General features: G+C 45.8%; 1 protein-coding gene and 1 long non-coding RNA gene across 7 annotated transcripts in view; one reads left to right on the top strand and one right to left on the bottom strand.

The window, feature by feature from the left end:
- NRXN3 (neurexin 3) overlaps nt 1–22156 on the bottom strand; it is a 971499-nt gene that overhangs the window by 353388 nt on the left and 595955 nt on the right. For 2 of the 4 annotated variants that reach the window (XM_064460498.1, XM_064460499.1), the window contains exon 1: nt 19493–19987. The exons of the other annotated variants lie outside the window; for them this stretch is intronic. In XM_064460498.1, the coding sequence (XP_064316568.1) occupies nt 19493–19733 (241 nt within the window). In that variant the 5' untranslated portion in view covers nt 19734–19987. Of the gene's footprint in view, nt 1–19492; nt 19988–22156 lie in introns of those variants that run through there. 4 annotated transcript variants of the gene reach the window in all.
- The window catches only part of LOC135315013 (uncharacterized), a 37257-nt gene continuing 34221 nt past the window's right edge, over nt 19121–22156 (top strand). For 2 of the 3 annotated variants that reach the window (XR_010374445.1, XR_010374443.1), the window contains exons 1-2: nt 20965–21356; nt 21734–21788. This is a non-coding gene — a long non-coding RNA (uncharacterized LOC135315013). Of the gene's footprint in view, nt 19464–19985; nt 20208–20964; nt 21357–21733; nt 21789–22156 lie in introns of those variants that run through there. The other variant, XR_010374444.1, reaches the window with a different exon arrangement.

The raw sequence follows: 22156 nt of genomic DNA, 5'->3' as shown, positions 1-22156 counted from the left end.
ACTGCGGCTCCCATCTGCCCCTGCCGATCACCCTCCTCCTCCCAAACACCCACCTTCCACCCCAGAATACACCTTGCTCTGCTGCCACACTCCTGTGTCAGGCAAAAAGTCCCCTGCTCCAGAAGAGGAAATAAAAATAATAGCCTAAGCAGGCTTCTAAAAATCAATTATCTACCTGCATTTTTTTATTTACAAGTGAAAGAGTCCACAATCTGCTGTTACCATTATCACCGTAAACCTGGAAGATTGCTGATAAAGACAGCAGAACGGAACTAGGATCAGAACCAGCACTCTCCTGTTGGATCTGAACTTAGACAGCATATTTTGGCAGTATGTAATGTGTGGTCTCGCTTTTTCTTGCGCACGTTGTACTAGATCGTGAACACATTATTTAACTTTGCGAAACATCAGAACTTCTCTTCATTAACTATTTTATCAGCACCACCCTCTGTGAGGCTAACCAAGCACCTGGACTTGATGATCTTAAGGGTCTTTTCCCACCTTAATGATTCTACGATTCTAATCCATAGCGACTTGCACAGACAGAAGTGCCCAAAAATCAGATTTAGAGGAAACCACAGTCAAGTGGTACTTTGCCTGGCTGTTAAATGATGAGAAAATTCCTATAGTATTTACACATGTAACAGCTGAGAAACAGACAGTGCTGGGTATCTGTGGAGGTACCTTATACAACTTTTTGTACAGCACTCTCTCTCCTAATTAATTGCAGGAGCCAATTAAAAAGACAATTTCCATGCTCCGAAAGGCTGGGATTTGCAGTCTGGAATGGAGGATGAAGAACAGCAGCAGCGCTGTCCATCTCGGATCCCAACACAAACCATAGAGCATAGGCAGGACCTGTGCAGTGCCCTCCACTGTGGAGTGCAGCTTTCCAAATCTGGTCCATTAGATGCAGTATTTGGCCTCATAATCTCTCCCCAGCACTGGCAGACTCTTATGAACCAGACTGGAGAAACTTTGGGAATTCTCAGCTGTGTCATACAGTAAGAGAAATAACCCAAAGGACTGGAGTCCCCTGAAAATCTCTGGCATGGATGCGGGTATTTCTAAAAACAGGGTGGGCTGTGGTCAACAGCCTTTGGGGATTTCTGCTGGGTTGAGAAAGTTTAACAAGCAGATTTGCTGGGCAAAGGATTAAAAAACTTCCGTACTACACGTCAGGAATAAACACAAGGCGATGCAACTCAATCCACTTAATGCCTTCTTTTTCCTGTCACACCTGTAAACGCTACTGACCATCACCTAGAGATGTTCTTCTCTAGGATAAGCATTTCTCCCATCCAAGGGAGGTTCCTCCTGGTAAGATCTAAAGGACCACCCTGTCTCTCCTCCCATCCCAGCCTCTGCTTCCTTCAGCAGCATTCTGGTGCAGATTTTCTTAGATAATAAAGTTGCTTTAATGTTTTCAAACTGAAGACTTATTAAATTGAAAAATGGTCTTTTTAAAACTGCAACATTTTACTTTTCAACATTTTCATTTTTGAAACATTTAAAATGCTAATTCTTTTATCAGAAATGTTATTGGAACTGTTATCAAAATGGTTATAACTGTAGTAAAACCCCTTAGAACATGAAAAACAAATCCATTTTGAAGCCTGTGAAACAGAAAAAAGCATCAAAACCTCTATATTGAAAGGGTAAGTTGAAAAATATTTTCCAGCCCAGCTCTTTAGAAAGGCAGGCAGTTAACCCACTCCTTGCTGCACTCTCTCCCGCTCCTCTCTTCTCTGCAAATGCAAGCACTGAAATGAGGCTGGCATTCATTCTTTTTCAATGTGGACACAACAAAGACTGAATTTTCCACAGCGTACCAGCCTACCTACCTACAAACCTACCATCCAGTGCTTCTAGCAGGCTAGCTAGTCACGTGCCAACAATTTCATGTACAAATTATGAACTCTACAGCTTAAGGACACTCTGAATGGACTGCTTTTCTGGGGCATACTTTGCAGGAGGAGACACAGAACACTAAGTGGTCCTGACCACTCGCACACAACCACTGCTGATGCATGCACACATCGGTGGTAACTGCTCGGGTCTCCCACCAGAGCCATTTAAGCTGTAGGAAGTAAGCCCAGCCAATAGGAATTAGAAATCGTACTTGCCTTTTGCCTCTAAAATGCCAGTGCTAGTGAATACCTGTATGGGAAAACCACAAGAACAATAAAAAGGGAGAAAGTAAAACCTTTCATGAGACATGAATTAAGATCTTTTGAGAGCGTAATGTAATGGTGCACAGCTGTCACGAAAGCCCCTGCACTCTGATCCTTCCTCTCCCTCTTGTTTAAATGCTGTCTAGGAGCACAGTCTTATAGAGGTTCAGTGTAGCAACTAAAAGGGTTGTCATGTTTAATGGAGCCAATGATGGCTAAATCTCCATCCCTGGTTAATCATTTGCTCTTGCCAGCATGGTAAAGCTGAGCATCCCAAATCTCCAGGACAGTCGTGTTAATGGAACACGCAAAAAAGTCAAGTGAGATGCTATCTGAGCCTGCCTGGTGAGATTGCAGTTTGCAGACAACCCTGGCTTATCTTACATGATGAACTATCAGGAATAAACAGAATGCATCAAGTCTGTTTCCCCAAGACCTTGACTTGCTGGTGGTAGGGGAATATGAATAACATCTAGGCAGCTCAATATAGATTAAATGAGGAACCGGATAAGATCATGGTGTTAACGAATACCCACTTTAAAAATATCCTCAAATACCTAGTCCAATAACCACACAACACAAAGGATTAAGCTTCTGGTATACATTAATTTAGAACAGACAAATTAAGGGTAAAATCAAGGACTCCGTTCTAAATGTAATGTGTATATGGAGACATACATCATTCTTTCTATGTGTATCCTTACAATAATACTGACTTTTACGCAATCAAAGACTATTATGTATCTCAAAATGCTTTAGAAAGCTGGGTCACTGTCGTAATTCCCACACATAGGAGAAAACTGCAGTAAGTAGTTTGCGTAATTCGGCTAAGATTATAAAACCAGAAGATGGAAGATCCAGAAACAGATTCTCAGACCCTGCTCTCCTCCAGATTCACAAACACACAGCTATGTATCAATGATGTTAGCAAGAAACATATAGATAGATATAGAAACATAAATAGACAGAAATCTTGTAAAATGAAGACTAAATGTTGTCCCACACATCTGTGATCTCATCAAAATTATATATTCCATTTGATAACTGCCGCTGAGAAACAAATTTTTAAACATCTAGTTTGCAAATCCATATGTGTAGAGACATGCAAGGATTATTCATTTATGCAAATGTGACTGGATCATATGTGTCTGAACAAGGTATTGTAATGTATTGCATTAACATATTGTATTGTTTATTCTAAACAATGTGTTACCTAAACAGTTAGTTAATTGTTTGGGCTTTAAAGTTATCTAGCTTTAAACACCGAAAAAACATAGTACGGCAGTGAAGGTGGGATTGAGCCACAGTTCAGGCTTGCTCCAGTACCAAGTTACTGACTGGAATTTCTTGGTGCAGAGTTAGTGTGGAATTTCACGGTGAAAAATTTTCCTAACAGAATCAACAATACTTTAAGAAGTCCACAACCACAGCCTGGTTTGGAAGAACCTATAGGACCGGGTTCATTCCACAGTGGCGGTTAAAACAATACCATGACCTTATTACTGATGTATGGCACTGCTCCATCGCCTTTGAATGCTTTTTCTGAGAATCCCACTGAGCCGAATTTCAACTTAAATTCCTCTTCAATTAAAATCCCAGCCACAGAGTCATAATACAACAAACATCCATTTTTAAGACTAAAATCTTGGGAAGATAGCATGGTTTAGAATATTTGTTTCCAGAGCCCCAGTTATCTACAGCTAAGATCCAGAAATATTTCTCATTCCTCCTGCCATTCAAGCCACACTGTATCAAGTAAGGGAGAAATAACAGCAACTATTTTGGGAGCCTTCTAAATGGATTAATGCTCATGTAACCCGGGCTTTCAGAATGGTTCTAATGGTATAGATGTACGTTTTTGTTTGCATTTGTGTCCATATCTTTTTATGACTAGCATTGGTTGAGAAATTTCTACTGAAGGGTAATTCATCAGAAGTAAACTATTTATAGGAATTGTTCTATATTTGGTTTTAAATAAGTTTAGGCACTCAACAATGAGGCTTCAAGTTTCATTAAAACCATATTTTGTTTGGAAAGCTTAATAAATAAATACTTAATGAAGTTAAAAAATGTCAAAGATGGAAACTCTTGTAATGATGTTGTTATACCTGTGATGATCAAAGCATATAAAGGATCAAGATTTGCCTTTAGCAGACCAACTGGTATAGAAGGATAAAATACAAAACATAAGGAACACAAACCCTATTCAGATCTAAAAGTGTAACAGCAGCTTGAAAAGCTACATGTGGGTTTAGACTAATAGTTCTGAATTTAACATTGCTATTTAATAAATTAGGCAATTTGAGGGAACAGGTTACTGCTACCCATAGATCCGTGGCGAGTGGTACTAGCAATAGTTAATATGCTCTCTCCCTTAGTGGGACAGAGAGAGAACTAATTATTGCCTATAGGACATGAAGGAGTTCACAGGCAGCAGGATGTAAGAAGAAATACAACATACTATAAATCAATATTGCTATACTGAGCCCTTGATTTTTAGAGTCTAACAGTTACAAGTTTTAGTTTCTAAGAGCTTCCTTTGAAAATATTTTGAAGGACTCCCTTGAGGATCAGGGCTGATAGGTTAGAGCGGTTATTTGCAAAAAATGTTCTCCCACTGTTAACTGTATGTTTCTACTTACTGAGTGTCTGTGTGAACTCACCATGGTACACAGCAGGTTTCTGATCTCTCCAGCTTTGGTTCCATGACGACCTTTGCAGCCCTGGCTGACTTTGCAGCATTGGTCCATATTCTGGACGACACGTGTTAAACCCAAGGCTTCGGACGGTTTTATTGTGAGTGACTTTTTACTCTGGTGACTATAGAAAGTAGGACATCTGTGGCTTGGTTTCATTGAATGAATTTTGTTTCTGGCGACGAATTTGGCAAGGTTGCTGCAGAAGTATTCTGAGGGCTTACAGGCATTTTAGGGAAGGAATGAGTTTTGGTAAAACATATTTTAATTATGTTATTTTCTCCTATATAAGTTTAAGGGTTTTCTGTTTAAGTACCTGCATATGGTGTTAAGTCATAAGCAAATATATACAACAGGTGTGTTTGTGCAAAGAGAAAGGGTTACATTATTGTTATTTTGCATCAGGTGCTTGGATATTTCACTTAAAGATATGGTCTACCTCCCTTGAGCAGTAGCTGTTGAAAGATACTTGGGCTGACCCTCTCTGAATTCCTTGGAATACCCAGCTTAATATTTTCAATATTTTGGGATTTTGTCCTACATCACAGTGGGAAAAAAAGAAATCTCGAGTAAACTAGGAGGGACAGCTTTTCATTCCCTGTACCCTACTCTACTCACATCATAGGTTACAACAACAGAGGGGTGTCCTTCTTGCCCAGGCCATAAGTTCCTTGGTACCCCTTTTCTGCTGCTGAGTCTGCCAACTGCTGGACAAACACAAGAGTTCAATAAAGATTTTTATCCAGAGTTGGCACAACGTACACAACTGCTCTGCACACTGCCACAGCCGAGGCTGAAACTGGGATCCACAGGTCGGAGCTACTTCTTTAGACATGCAGGTACAGACTGTGCCAGCAAGGGAACTGACGCGTCCTCTAGCCAGCTGGGCGCGTGGTGCCAGCACAACAGACTCTGTCTGGACACCAAATGTCTTCTGGTTTGTAACGGCGAAAGTAAGATCAGGCTGGTTACACCTCCCAAGCCTCTAGGAAATAAGCAAGTACTGCAACACCCCATTACCACCTGGGAGTTTAGAGCATGCAGAGGTGAAGCTCTGATTTGTCTAGAGCTATAGCAGAAGGCAGGATCAAAACAGGACCCATATCCAGAAGCTGTTGCTTCCATATTCCTTGCTTAGACCACTCTGCCTCTTTTCCTGTGGGATGTTCTTATTTGAAAGCTGCTCTTTGGCACGCTTACATCAGTTTAGATGAAAACAGTGAATAGAAAGGACTTCTATGCACCACAGACTGTAACTGAAACACTCTGAGTACATGGCAGCTGCTGTTTGAAAGTGGACACATCAGGCTTAATGTCTATGCAGTTTGGAGGCAGAAGAGAAAACATTTCTGGCAGCATTTAGCATGGCTAGGGTTGTTTTTACCATGCGCACATGCAGCCAGATCCAGCTGTTCTGCAAAGCAATGTGTTTCCAGTCCTCAGAAGTCCCTGATGCAGGTCACTATTAGGAAGAGAAAGAGGTATGTCTGCAATATGCACATATTTCCCCAAATATGCCTTATTCTTCTACCTGGAAATTCCATCTGGGAAAGCTGAAGGTTTGCATACATGTGTCTGGCATTTCTGGATATCCAGTTTTTCCAGTGCTTATGCACAGATCAATACTATAATGCATGTGCAGTGAGCCAAATATTCCAGGAAGATCCAATCCAATGCACATGCACCATACCAACAATCTGCCCACAAGCAGTAAACCGTAAGTATTTGAGAGACATTATACTCAAGGTACATGAATGAATTAACTACGCATGTGCCTCCTTCCCCTGTGCACATATTTCTACGAGGAAATCCAAGACAGAAACACAGCCATGCCACCAAGTAAAAGCAATGTGAAAGGTGCAGTGGACCGGACATCACCAATGCCATGCCGTACTGTCAGGTTTGTGCACAGCTGCATTCAGAGAGCCTAAACTCCATTAACCTCTGAAGCCTATTAATTAGGCACCCTGATGACCTGGAGTGAAGCAAGAGAAAGCAGTAAACCCAGGGACTTCAGCAGAACTCTGGGCTGTTTAAATGTGGTGACAGTTTCTGACTCAGAAAACTGCTTTCCCTCTCCATGTCCCATTTTCTCATCTTAGACCAAGAAATCCAAAACCTGGTTGCTTGCCCTCTATCAGTGCTGTAATGCTCTAAGAAGCTACATACAATGCTTTGAGACAGCAATACAAAAATAACTAAGCAGATTGTTAGCATAAGAAACAGACTTATTGATAAAGAATGGAATGTGAAATTATTATAACTAGGATAAACAGCAGCGAGTCTCCTTCTCCATTCTTTACAGCATAAGGTGATCACCATTTGTGAGGTCAAGGAAAAAAAACCACAACCCTCCCTTGGGATATACAATTAAACATATCAAAGCGGTTATTTGCATCCATCTGTAGCATCTGGCACTGGCCACGGCCAGAGACAGAATACCAGACCAGATGGACCAATGTGAATAGAAATTCTTATCATCTTCTGTGATTAATTTCTTCCTTCAGGTTGGATATGTCTCTTCTAATTGGGTATCAGCATCTAACCAAAATTGGTGCTGACATATCATTGATTGTACTGTGAGTTTATCTGCAGCTCAGCATTCTGGGACAGTTTAGTCCCTTGCTTACCTCAACTCTAATGCAGGATTTCTTTATCAGTGAATTTCTACATTCACTCATACATTTTCCAAGCCTTGTCCTCAGAGATTACCAACAGAATCCATGACTCAACTGTAATTTGAACCAAAAATCTTTTTTAGTTCCTGAATCTTTGCTACTCCAAGACTGTAGACTATAAGACTCCAAACGATTTTCTAATAGTACAGCCTTGTCCATTAATATACAGAGCCTAGGTTTCCATGGCAGGACCCTAAAACCTTCCTACAAATTCTTTTGGAATGACTGTTTTTCTGTGATTCATTCGAGACATACAGAGCAAGGATGACATAAACAGCAAAGATAACAGAAATCTCGTCTTTACAAGAGCCATCCATTGCATATTTGGTTTTTTGTTTTAGGATCATATATGTAATAATTATTAATTAATTTTATAGTTATTTTATTTATAAATAATTTCTTTTATAAATAATTAGAAACCATTAGCACTGCACCATAAAATGATGACGTTGCATTGCCATAGCACATCAGGAACTCTGTTGCCATATTTTGAACTTCTTGAAAAACTAGGACTTCTGTAAACACGATCAAGTTCAGCTACATGAAGGACAGGGACTGAATCAGACTCTCTAGAAGGTGCCCTTGAATCCAGAAACTCAGAAAGGCTATAGAAAAGGGTTGCTGTAGGATGGTCAATCAGGCTGTGAAATGGGATAACAGAAGAAACAAAAAGCTCCTGGAGTTATTACTGCTTCATCTTTACCCAGTATTCAGAAAGAAATAGTCTCCACACAGAGCCCTTAGTCCTCTCTTGAATATGAACTCAGCTTCCCTATGGACATGAATTACATATAATCCTAACTAAACCTCAGCAGAAACGTAAAGACCAGATACTGCTTCTGAAGAGAAGCAAGCTTCCCTGAGGAGGAATACTACACATAGCACTATGTACACACGCAGGGGTGCCCTGACAAAAATGCCCACTATCAGACACTACCTTTGAACAAACTGCTGCTCTTTGCCTCCTGTTGTGTAACGGCAGCACAGGCGGGGCAAGCACACACCGCGAGGCACCACTGCAGACTGCAGTACAGCCCAGCCTTTACCTGGGCCTGGCCCAGTGACCTTCTTAGTATTACAAACAGAGCATCTCATAGCTATTCCCATGCTAAGCAGCAGCAGAATCCACCCTTTCTCCCTCCATAGGAAATAATTTTTTTAAAAAATGCCTTGACTTTTCAGACTGGTAGGTAATAAGCTAAATGTATTAATGTCTTGTTCTAGATATTGGCAATAAGACTTCTAGGAACACAGGCAGTGGTAAAAAAAATAAGCTAAATGGGTGCTTCACAGTATCACAGTATATCACAGTGACTGGATTTGTAAAAACATATAGAATACTTTGAAGCCTAGGTACAAGGTCAAAAAAGTGTGTGGCTAAAAGACCACTGTAAACTGAATATCAGCAGCATGGGGCTCCAGGGACAAGTTGCAGACCCTGCAGCCTTCTGCCGAGCACCCTGAACCTCCACAGCTCAGACCAACAGGAGGCAACAGGGCAGCCCTGCTGCTGAGCTCTGATACTGCTCCTTCCTTTCCTGTTTCTTTAGTGTACTTTTTCCTCCAGCTTCAAACTGTCCCTGTCTTTTGTTGAGAACTGCTTGGATCTTTAATAGTTCTGATAATACTCGCCTCCTTTACTTCTGATCAAAGAGGAGGAAAGAATGGGAATTGTACCCTTGACTGATTTACACTTCAGCTTAATTTCCATCTTCCTCCTCTTCTCTCCCTCCCCTCTCCTTTCCCTCGCTAGCTGAAATCACCTTGATAATTTTGTTCACAATTTTCGGTAAAAAGAATTGATTGAACAGTTGCAGACCTAGCTTGTGACAGAAGCAGAAGACAGTGAACAGGGACACTGAAAGTAGAGGCTGGGGTGATCTGGTCAGGTCTTTGGGTCACTGGTGTAAAAAATCCCCCCAGGTTTCTGGAACCAGCGAAGAGAAACGCATGCCGGTAATGCTCCTTGAAGGAGTAAATGAAACCATCACCAGCAGCAGAGAATCACTCGCTCTCAGAAAGAAATGACTGAAACAAACACTGCATTTAACCATGCAGCCCAGGCATTCCCCATTTTTCTGATGCTGAATTCCTGGGACAAGGATCAATATTTCTTTGCAGAACTGGCTGCATAAAAAGGCACCAATCCTTCTCAGGGCATTATAGGGATGAAGTCCCAGGACTTCATCCAAAGACAGCACCAGGAGCCGTAGCACTGTGACAGTCCCTAAATTCAAAGGACCAGATACTCTGGCTGAAGTTTGAAAATATCTTTTCAGTATGTTGGGAAAGAATAATAACAATATAGTGCTTTCCTTTCAGATGTCTTATGTCAGGATCTAAAGAGATTTTAAATACTCTCCACATTTCTGCACTACAGAATAGGGAAACTGAAACACCTGGCAATGTATGATGTCCCCCTAAAATTCACCATCCAGTACACCAAGGTAAGCCAGTGGCAGAGCTAAAGAAAAAGTTTGTGGGTTCTTGTCCTCAGTTCTGCTCAGTGCTGCCGCTGAGGAAAAACCTCTTCAGCATGGCCAATTGCCAAGTGGGATATGGCTTCACTGACATCAATGGCAAAAGTTCTCACCAATGAATGCACAAAAGGCTCAGGTATTCACCATTTCTGCAAATCAGCTATCAAGTATTAATTAGTCCAGTAGGGGAGGCTGCTCATTTTGCCAGTGTATATTTTCCTAATAACTGGGCCAGGAAAAGCAGCCTCAGTCTACGGCTTGTTAAGTAGAAACCAACCTGTCTGGAATAAAAACTAACTGAAACAAAATAAGTATATATACAGTACTGGTACTCATCTGAGCAGAATTTTGTCACCCTGATCTTCGGTTACATGACATATTCTTTTTTTCCTAAGCTAATACACTGATTCTGGAGGACAGGCACCCCCATCACTTTACTTTGTTCCAGGCTACTGCAAGCCTGGTGTGCTCGTAGTGCCTAGTGTCAGAAAAGCAAGTCACCAGGTAACGGGATGCTTGCAGGGTACAGACATATTTCTCCAGATTCTCCATAGAAAAAAAAAAAGTTTGAAAAGAAGATAGTAAGAATTCTCTGCTCTGTTTCTCTCCTTCAAGCCTGTATAAGGTGCTGAATACATTTCTCAAGGAAAATTAATTTCTTCGCCTTTTCCTTGCCTCTAATGAACTGCCTCTGAATGCATGAGGGCACAGGAAGGAGGGCAGACTCCATGGTGAGATAATAAAAAGTGAAAAGGCATTCAAAGCCATCAGTATCTTGCAAACCTACACTGACGGAAATATGCTGGACTGCAGACAGGGGAGCAAGATCAGGGAAACTTGGAACGGCTTCAGCATTCATTACTTAACTGCAAAGAAAAGGTGACACTGGGGGAGCAGGGGGTCCTCCTGCAATTCTACAGAGAAGGTTACGGAAGCAGATGACTAGATGTAGGCCACACAAATTTAAGAATTCTCTAGGTCCTGTCTAGGCCACCAGCATTCCTAAACACTGAACTCAGTGGACATCAGTGAATGACAAACTCTTCCGCAAAAGCCCAGGACATGATAATTATCAGTAGCATAAGGAGAATGTGAGAAAAGCTAAGATGGGTGACCATTAGACAAGTAAATGAAGAACAACAAACAAAGGAAAGTGGAAAATGTCAGGTTTTTACCTACTGTTTCCACATTCACCTCACCAGACCCACAGCACTTGTAGGTCAGAAAATGTGTCTATATAACCACAAGTACCAATAGTCTTTGGAGTGAAACAGTCTCAGATGATCATCGTAACTCAGGGAAGTTACAAAAGATGAAGTACAAGAAATTCAGAGGCTTTAATCCAATAAACACAGGGATTCCTGAGTGTTCAACCAGACAGTGAGAATCTTTCCAGACTAGACAGCCAAGTGGAGACCTTGGCAGAACCCATTTTCTATGCATAGTCCAGGCAGGCAGCATAATAACTGAATCAAAATAAATCAGACCTTTTTTTATTATTATTTTCTTTGAAAACACTTGCATTTCTTCAACAATTTCAGGTCAATTCTTGTTTTAGTCAAACATGTTAACTTGCCCTGCAGAAGGCAAGCAGATCTCAAACCATCTTGCAACATTTGCTAGCACATGTACATGCTTCAGAAGCCAGTTTTCCTGCTTAACAAAATGAGCAGAGCTGAAAGCTTTCAATTTTAATGAATCAGTGGTAGACTTGGCTTCTCTAAAGCCATGTTTATGTATGCTCTGTATGTAAGATAAGGAGAAATACAGTTAATGACCACTGTGTTTGATACATGGTTGTCTACTGTGTGTTCTCTCCCTTAACCACCCTGTAACTGCCTTCCTAACACTATTTGGGAAATTTCTGTACTCTGCAGCTTTGCCCTTTTGCTATGGCGTGAAGCCCTCACCAGTGGTGGAGAACATCTGTGCACTGAAACATCCAGTAGTTGAAACAGCAAACCTGCAAAACCAGCTAGATAGAAGCATTTCCAGACATCATCCCTGTAACGTCTCCATTGGCTGGGGTCCTTAAGCAAACCAGCTGGAGCAGGAGCAGCAGGCTGATGTAACTTCAGGATCCAGCTGCAACAGGGAGTCATGAACACCCTCGCTGAGCAGCGCAACAGATGAGCAAGGAACCACAGCATTCACCAAACACATCCAGACAATCAGTTGATGTCTGATGTTAAAGATGAATCTGCTGCTAGAAAACAAACTTCACCTCCTCTCCCATTCCAATAATTTGATCAGCTTAATGTAGATATACTGTGTTTGTTCTAAATTCAAAACTATCTTCCAAGGTTAGCACAGAGACAGATTTACTCTGTGGTTATTACATGGAGCCTGGCCTGTTGACTAAACAGGCAAGTCAGCCTGATAGTAGTCTTTTCCTGAGCTCTCTAGAAAATAAAGTCTTCCCTGATTCTTTACCACGTGGTATCCACAGAATAAGTGAAGCATCTTTTTTTTAGCAATGTCTTACATCTTTCTGGTTCATTCACCCTGTCCCTTGAGCTTCTGCAGACACAAAGCCCTCTACAGACTGTGAAATACTTTCTGCTCTCCTGCTCTCCATCATTAAGAATGCAAAGAGAACAAAGGTGCAAAACTGAGAGATGATAAAGTAAACCTTAACACTGGATCAGTTTAGTAATGTCCTTTATCAGTCTGCTATTCATGCTTAGCAACCATTATAGCTCACACCAACTTCATTTTCATTTTAATACACCATACAGAAAAGCAGCCTAAATATACATCCCCAGATCTAAAGCATATAATCTGTAAACTACAGGAACAGGCAGATCATTTCCATTAGTTTCTTATGTAGCAAAAACCAAAATTTACACTCAAAGCATATAATTATATTCAAATTCTAAAAGACAGTGTTGGAAGTACTTTAAATTCATAGTTTGAGGGAAAGTCACTCGGGTGTATAAGTAGTTATGTTTTAATGTGCAAAAACAACACACACATACACACACAGAGAGAGCACAAGAGAAGTAATTTATGAGAGCGACAAGGAAGCCGTGGTGAATCGCAGGCCCCTGGCTCTGGTGGCTGCCTGGAATTTGGCACAGCCAGCACTCCAGCCAAAATGCTCTCCTGCTCCTTTGGAAACACCAATGCTGGCATTTGGCACCAGAGACCATCCAGGCTTTAAAGCCATGAGGGAAAATGCTAGTGGGATCTATGCCCAGAATTTGAAGGTGTCTTACTTGTCCTTCAAGGAGAGATCAAAACAGGCTGCTCTTTTAAGTTGCTCTGACATCTAAAGCCCAAGAGGACTATTAGGATTTTATACACTTCTGTGGCTGCCTGCCAGGGATCTCAAAGCACACGGGTACACCAGGACTGCTCACCTCACCTAGGAGATAAACGGTTTTCTCTTCGTTTCACAGATGAAGAACACAAGTCAGAAAGAAAGGTAGTGTTTCACCAAGGTCATACAACAAATTGGAGCCGCTGGTCAACAGCATATCATCTGGTGTGCAGAGGTTACACGTAACACATGAAAATCACCTTTTTCTCTCTAGTGCAAGTGATCTTCCATAGTTATCAAAACCCACCAGAACAACAGAAATGCAAAACCAAAAAATGTCTGCCAACCAGCACAGGACTGTCATCCTGGGCAACTACACAGAGAGCTGGTCTTCTTAAGGCACTGCACATGGAAATGAAGAAAACAGGACGATCATCCTGTGCACTTCCCCGACAAAACTTCTGTTCCGTGCACTTGAAACTACAGCTCTTTATTTCATTACCTTCTGTACGGCAAACCATGGAACTTTCCCACCGCCAGCTGGAGACCATCCTTTTCTTGTCAGTATTCCCACCTTAGATGCCTAGGTACTTTTTCCTGCTTCTAGTGAGGCCTGTGTAAGGAATCTGGAGCTTCCAACAGCACAGTATATTATTATCTGGTATTATAACGTTGTTTGGGCATGTATTTTCATGCCTTGGCAAAAGAAGAGAAAGGGGGGGGGGGGGGGGGGGGAACCAACAAGCAAAACCAGCCAGCGTTTTTAAGAAAAATTTCCTCCATTTTTAAAATTTAGAGATATTATCAAATGTACCATTCTCAACTTGCAGCATTCTGACTGCGTAGCTTGTGTCACATAACCCAATATTCTTTACAACTTCAATGCCTACACAAAGCATACAGCAGGAACCTTCATCTGTCTTTGAAATGCAGTCACCTCTGCAGTAGAATGTGGCAGTTGCTTGACAAGTCAGGGCTATATTACCCAAAAGCAGAAATGATAAAGAGAAGAAGAAAGCTCTCTCCAGTCTAAATTGCAAAGGAAATATAAGGAGGAAGAAAGCCCTGATCTAATTCTGACTCAGGACTAGCATTCCCACTTTTGCAAAATGTGCTACGAGATACTGAGCAAGCACAAGGTAGCTATCAGAAGGGGGCTTTTTTAAACACGTATCTTAAGAGACTGTACCTTCAGCAGCATGGGTCTGAGCAATGTTTCAAAGAGCACAGAGATATATACTAAATCAAAAATGATGGGGTTCAACAATAACATTACGTTTCTCATGTTCCAGATATCATAAGATCACTGGGATGACCCAGGATCTGGTACCAGGTGAACAGACTTACGCTTCGATTTTGCAGATCATCTCAAGCTATTCCAAGTTGGGAACAGTTAAGACTGTGCACAGAATGAGAAGTGAAAGCACCTGATCCAAAACTGTTTCATATAAAAGTATGCAAAGAGTACGCAAAATAGGAACCTCGTTTTGAGGAAACAGCCTTTGCGTATACCAGAATTTTCCTGTGTTCAACTACCGAATGCTGTGCGTTCTCAGAAGAGCTACAGAGACTCAGCACAGGGGAGCAAAGCTCAGCTATGATCACTTAAGACTACAAGGGACATGTGACTTCGGATGCTTACGTTTATGGATAGCCAACTTGAGACAATTTACGCAGACTTCACCTTTCTTCAAAAATATTAGTCATTGTTAATGTCTCTGAGGAAGAGTATGTAAACATTCAGGCATCCAGAATCACTAGTCTTCACAAAAATATTAGACTTCATTGTTGACAGGAGACTAGAGGCGAACCACAGAAAGAAGACAGGCTTTAGCTTTTCACCTTCACAGAACTTAACCGCAACCCTAATTTCAGCTCTGAATGAAGTTAATTTTACTGGATCACTGACTGCTCTGTATAGAATGCCTTTTCCCCCTTTGTTAAAGCTACCAACCCTTGCTCAAAGTAATTTCCTGATAATGGAGGAACTGGGAAGGTCCTGCTCGGTACTGGGGAACGGGCAGTGCCAAGGAGTGGGAATTAGCTTTCTATTTTATAGAAAAGGCAGGACTGCAGTAACAAAGACACTTCAGATGAGGAATAGGTCACACTGGAGGAGCAGCAAGGAGTAGGACATACATATTATAAAGAGGGTATCCTGACATAGCTGTGTGTGGCAAGCTATGACACTGTTTTGCAGAATACGTGCCTATTTAATGGAAACACTCTCTTGATTTGTCCAAGCATTCATTCTCATTTGCTAATTTTAAAAAAGATAGGAGAAATGAAAATGCTTCATATAAATGACAGAACTTCTAAGACCTGACCAAGGCCTGAGAGTTATACCTACAAGATCTGGTGACTACTCACTGCTAGTCCTCATGACAAGCCTTCATTTTTTGCTGTGACTTGTGCAGCAGCCTTGAGCAAGCCTAGTTTTCACGAAGTGCAAACCAGAAGAGAAAACAACCCCATGCCCACCAGTGCTCCCATAGCTGCCCCTGCACAGCAGTACTCTGAAGGCTGGGGCAATCTGCATGAGGCATCACGCATTGCCTCTGTGCACCCCTGCTCCCCATCCATTAAGGATGGCCAGAGAAGAAACAGCTGGAGAAGAAAAGGAGAAACCAAATTAATTAATTTATCACCAAGACAAAACATGCACAAATCTCCTGGTCTTATCTGTCAACGAGACGCATGCATTATTCATTAGCTGAGGCGATGAGGATGTGGAAAGAGGGGCTGTGAAGCCACTGCTGCAGGCTCTGGTAAAGCAGCTGACCCAGCAGGGTGCTAAATTGCTGAGAGGAGGCAGGAGGATTCAGCACATGAGGACTTTCAACAAACACAGCCCCAACTTTGTTTCATGGTTGGATTTTCTTCCTCCCACAAGCCCTTAGTGAAATAAAGAGGAATCGTGGCTTTCACTTCCTATTGTTCAGGGAGAAAGATTCTGCCAGTCTACAAGGTCCTCACATGGAAAAAAAAAAAAAGATTTCTTCTGACTTGCTGAAGTCCCCTGCCTGGCCAGGCTCACTCCCCTGCTGACAGGGCAGTAAACCTGTTACAAAGGCTTTCTCCTTGAGAAGACGCGCTGTGCCAAGTTTTACATTTGCAGGTTGCAGCTCAACTACCGGAAAGCACTAGCTCGGTGATTTCAGAATTAACTCTCATTACACCAGCACCATAACAACTGCCAGACCTGGGCCCAGTCCTGTTCAAGTTTAGCCACAGGAAGGTTTTCCACCTATTTTGAAGGAGCACTAAACACAGACTCCAAAAAAGTGTTCACTGCTTGCAAGACATTTACTTTTTCCTCTGTGCTAGATACTAATCTGCTTCTTCAAACAGATTGAAATCTACTGGGAAGCAGAAGAAAAAAGGAAAATGCGATTAAATACAAGATACAAGACTGAGCCCCGGTGGTCAGCACTGTGGGACTGGGAGGCAACACAGCAGGGTGGCCAGGATCCTGACCTGATTCCTTCTGAAACTAGCATGAATGTAGGCACCAAGCAGGGCAGAAATCAGAATGAATTTTTTATTTCCCTCTAGAAAAAAAAAAAAAAGAAAATCAAAATCCCAGAAAACACAGGGAGTGCATGGCCTCCCTGGATCTGACTCCTCAACGCTGTCACAGATCCAAATTCCAAGGGCCTCTGTCGTGCAACAGTGAAAGCAAACACAAAAATAAACCATGTGTGTGTTTACACAACCAGCTGTCTTTGTGGTCTCTTCTTCCTCTCCCTCCCTCACTCATGACCAAAGGGGGTTTCCATGCCAGCTTTGCTACATGGCATGATTAGGAAAAGAAAAAAAAATCTCAAGCTAGTAGCAGCCTGAGCTCCCCAAGCTCTCTGTTTCCCTTGATTCCTTACTGCAATGAGGACACAGAAAAAATGCCTGTCTCCCACTGAAGTTGGTAACAGCTTTTGCTCAGGGCTCTTAAATGAGGCTTTGCTGGGCTTTCAGGGCAGATGGAAAAGTGATCAGGGAGAAAAGAACTATCATTTCTTGACCAGGAAACAGACTGTGGGCTCTCCCGCAGACTACTGCCTGCCTTTTTCATCAAGGCTAACTAATACCACATTTTGCAACTTCCTTCTCTCCTTTCCTTGCAAGTGACCTATGAGCTGGACTTTGCTATCCCCTTCCATCATAGGAGCACTTGGCTACAGAAGCACGTCTGCGCAGGACCAGAAGAAGAACCAGTGTTAGAAATGAGGGAGAGGACCACCTGGAAGGAGATAGGATGGGAGGGGAGAGCCCTGGGACAGTTGGTTGAAATGCCGCATGACATGGATGCAGTAGGCGCTAGGAAGATGTGCTGGTGTGGCTGTGTCAGGGTTACAGGGATACTGACACCTGGAGTGTCACGGATAAGTGCTCGGATGACCAGCAGAGCAGTCCGAAGAGTTCAAATGGCACAGCAAGGGAGGGATGGCTACAGGTACACCAGCAGAGTTGTAGAAGGAGCTCAGTATTGCAGGGCTGAGCCAAGGTGCACTAGAGAGGGAATAGGCTCAGGAACAAAGCCAGGAGGCAGATGCTGCGGGTCACAACTGAACACCAGCAGAGCAGGGCTGCGCTGGAAGGAGGTGCTTTGGCAGAGCTGCTAGAGGGCATGGGAAGAGGGTGGCTGGGAGCACTGCAAGGCAGGTTGCCGGTGCTCTGGCAGTGCGGGAGGGGGGAGTACAGGGTGCTGCAGAACAGCACCGCACTGCAGAGGCGAGGAGGACTTGGGACCGAAATGGCGCTGGGCAGAATGGGTTGAGCTGGAGGTGTGCAGCCAGTTCTGCAGACACAAATGGTAGCATCCTATCAGCCTATCAATCTCCCACTTCCACCCCAAAGTTCACACCCACACCAAAAAGCACGAGAAACACATTCAGGCCCCTCATGGGAAGAGAACCAGTACCATGCCAGACATCAAGACCATCTGTTAAGCACCACCCATGTGAAACTCAGTTACGGGTTATTAATCATTAGCAGCAGGAGCCCTGTTATTTGCAGCAATATCAAGGACCATGTGAGAGAGTCCCTATTGTCCTAAAGTGAGGGATATGAGGGATCAGCCAGTCCCTGCCCCAAAGGGTTTCCATCAGGAATAACTAAAGGAAAAGCAAGGCGAAGGGAGAAGGACAGAGCTAGGTATGATGACAGAGACTTTAGTCGCCTTTCTAGTATATCACTACCTTTGCCTAAATGGTTGCAGAGCGGAGCTGCTGTGGGATTCACACCTTGGCCAGTGTGAAAGGGCCCTACAGGGAAAGGGCCAGGCCCTGCCCTGCCTGCCTCTCCCAGCTGATGTGGCTGAAGGCAGAAGCCAAGGGACACAGGACAGAGGAGAGGGGAAGGTGGAGATGAGGGGGAGCCCCCAGGTCAGCCAGGCCTGGGCCAATTCCTCTCAGGGTGGGCAGACTCAGGAGAGCTGGGCGAGAGGCAGTGCTGGTCCAGCTGCTAAGCATTGCTCAGCACTTCAGGGGAAGGATGCTGGTGGGTCCCCCCTCCCTTGGCGTCCCTCACAACCCCTCTTTGCCTTTTCCCCTTCTCCCTTGCTGCTGGAGTGGAAACCCACTCCCTATTATTTCCTGCCCCTGGGTTTCCCGGGAAGACACTGCCAGGCACCAAGCAGGGAGCCGGGATAAGGAGACCTCGCCTTTTCCTTTGTACGCCCCGAGCCACCCGACACCTTTCCCACGGAAGGCTGCGAGCGAGCAGGCACAGCAGGCAGGGCAGGGCAGGGCAGGCGGGAAGCGGGCGGGCGCCTCCCCAGCCCCCGGCCGGCCCTCCCGCAGCGGGGCACCCGGGAAGAGCGGGGGTCCGGAGGGGAAGATGCGCGGTTGCAAGGACCGTGTCGGCCGCTACGACTCGGCCAGGGCCGGGAGGCAGGGGGCCAGCGATCCCCTCCCGGGGGACCCCCAGCCCTGGTGAGGTGGGAGCGGGTGCCCCTCCGAGTCCGCCCCGGCCCCGCCGGCCCACCCCGGCCGAGAAGTTGGCTCTGGAAGCGGCCCGTCCTCAGCCCTGGGCTCTGCTCGGGGAGGAAAGGAGGGTTAAGGGGGAGGGGAGCTAACGGCGGAGATATGAGGGGCTGGGGGGAAGGCCCCCCCTCCCCCGGAGTCACAGCCATCGTCCCTGTTCCCTCTCTGCTGCTCCAGCTGCTCTGCAAAAAGGTTAGAAAGAAACGAGAGTGGGAACCCACCGTGTCCTCCTCGGAGGGAGACAGGGGAGCGGTAGATAGAGATAGGCACAGAGTGGTGCTTGCTGCCGTGGAAGTGATGCTCATACTGAGCCTGAGATACAGACGAGGAAGAGGCTGAAGAAGCCACGTTAGAGGAACTCCACACAGAGCTGACGATACATCCCCAAAAGAGGGAGCACATCCACAGGGTCCAGGCGGGGCGGCGTCCCGGGCAAATGCTGGGGTCTATTCTCAGGTGCATGGTCAAGGCACAGGGCACCTACAGACGGGCAGTCTGAATTCCAGCCAGGGAGAGAGGATAAGGTTCATGATGCCAGGGGCCCCATACTAGCAGAAAGGAGAGTCGCTTCCGAGGCTCTAGAGCGTGCGTGTGTGTTCAAGAGGCAAAGAGACAGCGTGTGTCTGTGCGAGAGAGCGTGTGCTGGGAGGGAAGGGGAGGGAAGGGGGAAGGTTAGTAACCACACACAGAAGAATAAGACGCGCCGTTTCCCAGGGCCGGATCTACTGTGCCAGGAACCCGGCGGCCGTACCGAGCCTCCAGGAGAGCGCAGGAGAGCCGCACATGTCAGCGCGAGGGTCCCGGAGCTTGCACTTGTCAGGTTCCTCCGGGATCACGGCGTCTTTGAGGACTTTTCCCTGCCTGCGATCCCTGTCTCTCACTAAGCTGAGAGGGACTATCGAAAACGAAAAAGAAGAAAAAAGCCAGAGACCCCAGGTAAATTTTTGATTTCTTTTTTTATCCCAATTCCAGAGGGTTTCTGTTGCTCCTCCACTAGCAAGTGTTGCAATGCAGAACTGCTGGGCCCACGCGCGCACACACACACACACACACAGAGATCGGGATTGTTATCCTCCTTGCACCGGATCCAGGCGACCGACGGCTCAAGCCGATTAACCCTGCGCAGCCGGGCAGGGCAGCAGCAAGTCTCCCCGGGCGGGCGGGCGCGGAGGCGAGGCTGGAAGGGCGCGGAGCGGAGCCGAGCAGTGCCGAGCGGAGCCGAGCAGCGCGGCGGGGCGCGGAGCGGAGCCGGGGGCGGGGTGCTGGCGGCGGGGTGCTGGCGGCCGGCGCGCCAAGTGCGGGCAACTCGGCGGCGCAGGTGAAGCGCAGCTGGGGCGGCCGGGGAAGCGGCTCCACGAATGGGCGAGCCGTATGCAAATGTACCGGCCGCGGCGAGCCAATGAGGGCGGCGGCAGCTCTCCGCAGAGGGACTGGCTGGCTCCGGGGAAGGCGGGGCTGGCGGGCGGCTCCGCCCCCGCCATTCATGCGCCGGTGCCTCACACGCGCGCCCGCCGCTCCGGCCCCGCCGTCGGCGGGTCCCGTTCCCAGCCTCGGTCCCGGGGCGAGGAGGGCCGGCCCGGGCGGGGCCTGGCCTGGCCGGTGGGCGGCGCTGCCGCTCTCAGCAGCGGGAGACACCCCGGAACCCCAAAACTGTTCGCACGGGAGTTCCCAGCCCTGTCCTGGTGGAGGGGAGCGCCCCGCCCCGCGGAACCCCCGGCAGCCACCCCCGCCCATCCGCGCCCACGGGCGGGGGCCAGGCCGCGGCGGCTGCCCGCCCCCGAGCGACCCCTGGGGAAACGCGCCCACCGCGGGGGAGGCCCCGCCGCGGTCCCGCTCTGCCGGCTGGGCCGGCCCGTGGCGGGCGCGGAGCCGGAGGAGCAGCGGCAGGAGCCCGGCGGCACGGCTGCGGCTGGGAGCGGGGCGGAGGGGGCGCAGCCGGTACTCGGCCCTCGGCGATGCCAGGGGGACGCGGTTAACCAGCGCCGCCGCGCCGCGCCGCCCCGCCCGAGCGCCCGCGGCTGCCCCGGAGCAAAGCCAGACCCGGGAAGGACCGCGCTCATGCAGCTCCGAACCGCTTTTACAGAGGTTTTGTTGTTTTTTTTTTTAATGCTCCTGCAACAATAGTCCGAGTCCAAACAGGTGTATTTGTACTTAATCCTCGGAGAGTGAGGACTGCAGCCAGAGTTTGCAGCCCATAAATCAATAAATAAATGCGGTAGCGTTATCTAGTAATTCAGTGCCTACCAATTTGCATGGCAAAATTCCCCAGGCACCCAGGGGAAGCCAGTCACCAGCGAAGTGACTTATGCAAAATCACTCAGGGAGTCGAGAAGGAGCTTTGGAAAAGAAGCCAGCCAGCCCCAGGACTTGCCGGGCACTGCGCCGCCTCCCTCTCCTTCATTTATTCATTCAAACCGGAATGAATTGTTTATGACTCCAAGTTTCCTTATTTTCCCCTCTAGATCCATGGTTGTAGGTGCGCACGCATGCGCCTCAGAGACCTGCTTGACTCATGTCGTAAGTACTTCCCTAACGCAGAAATGCAATGTTTTCCGTCATTGATCTCAATTTGGTACGGCACGTCAGTAACTGGCAATGATCCCCCCGAGTTGCACGCCTAGTAATTCTAGCTGAGCCTGATAGGCGTGTCATTTATTTTCTAGTAACTTATGCTATAGTTCATATGATCTGAATCAGGGTCTAGAGCAGTCACAAAAACTTCAGTGTTTTGCTGGGTTTAATCAATGATCACGGATGGTAAAAAGCTGGAAAGCAAGAATATTACTTTCAAATTTATCCAACATCTGCCACCTAAGAATCTCAGAGTGCTTTAAAATCTTTTACTAATGAAGCCATTCAACAGCTTTAGGTATTAATTTGCTGTT

This window comes from Phalacrocorax carbo, chromosome 9 (genome assembly GCF_963921805.1).
Source record: "Phalacrocorax carbo chromosome 9, bPhaCar2.1, whole genome shotgun sequence".
In the NCBI taxonomy this organism is placed as follows: Eukaryota; Metazoa; Chordata; class Aves; order Suliformes; family Phalacrocoracidae; genus Phalacrocorax; species Phalacrocorax carbo.
The sequence above is the reverse complement of the archived record's forward strand: the minus strand, read 5'-3'. Positions and strand labels throughout refer to the sequence as shown.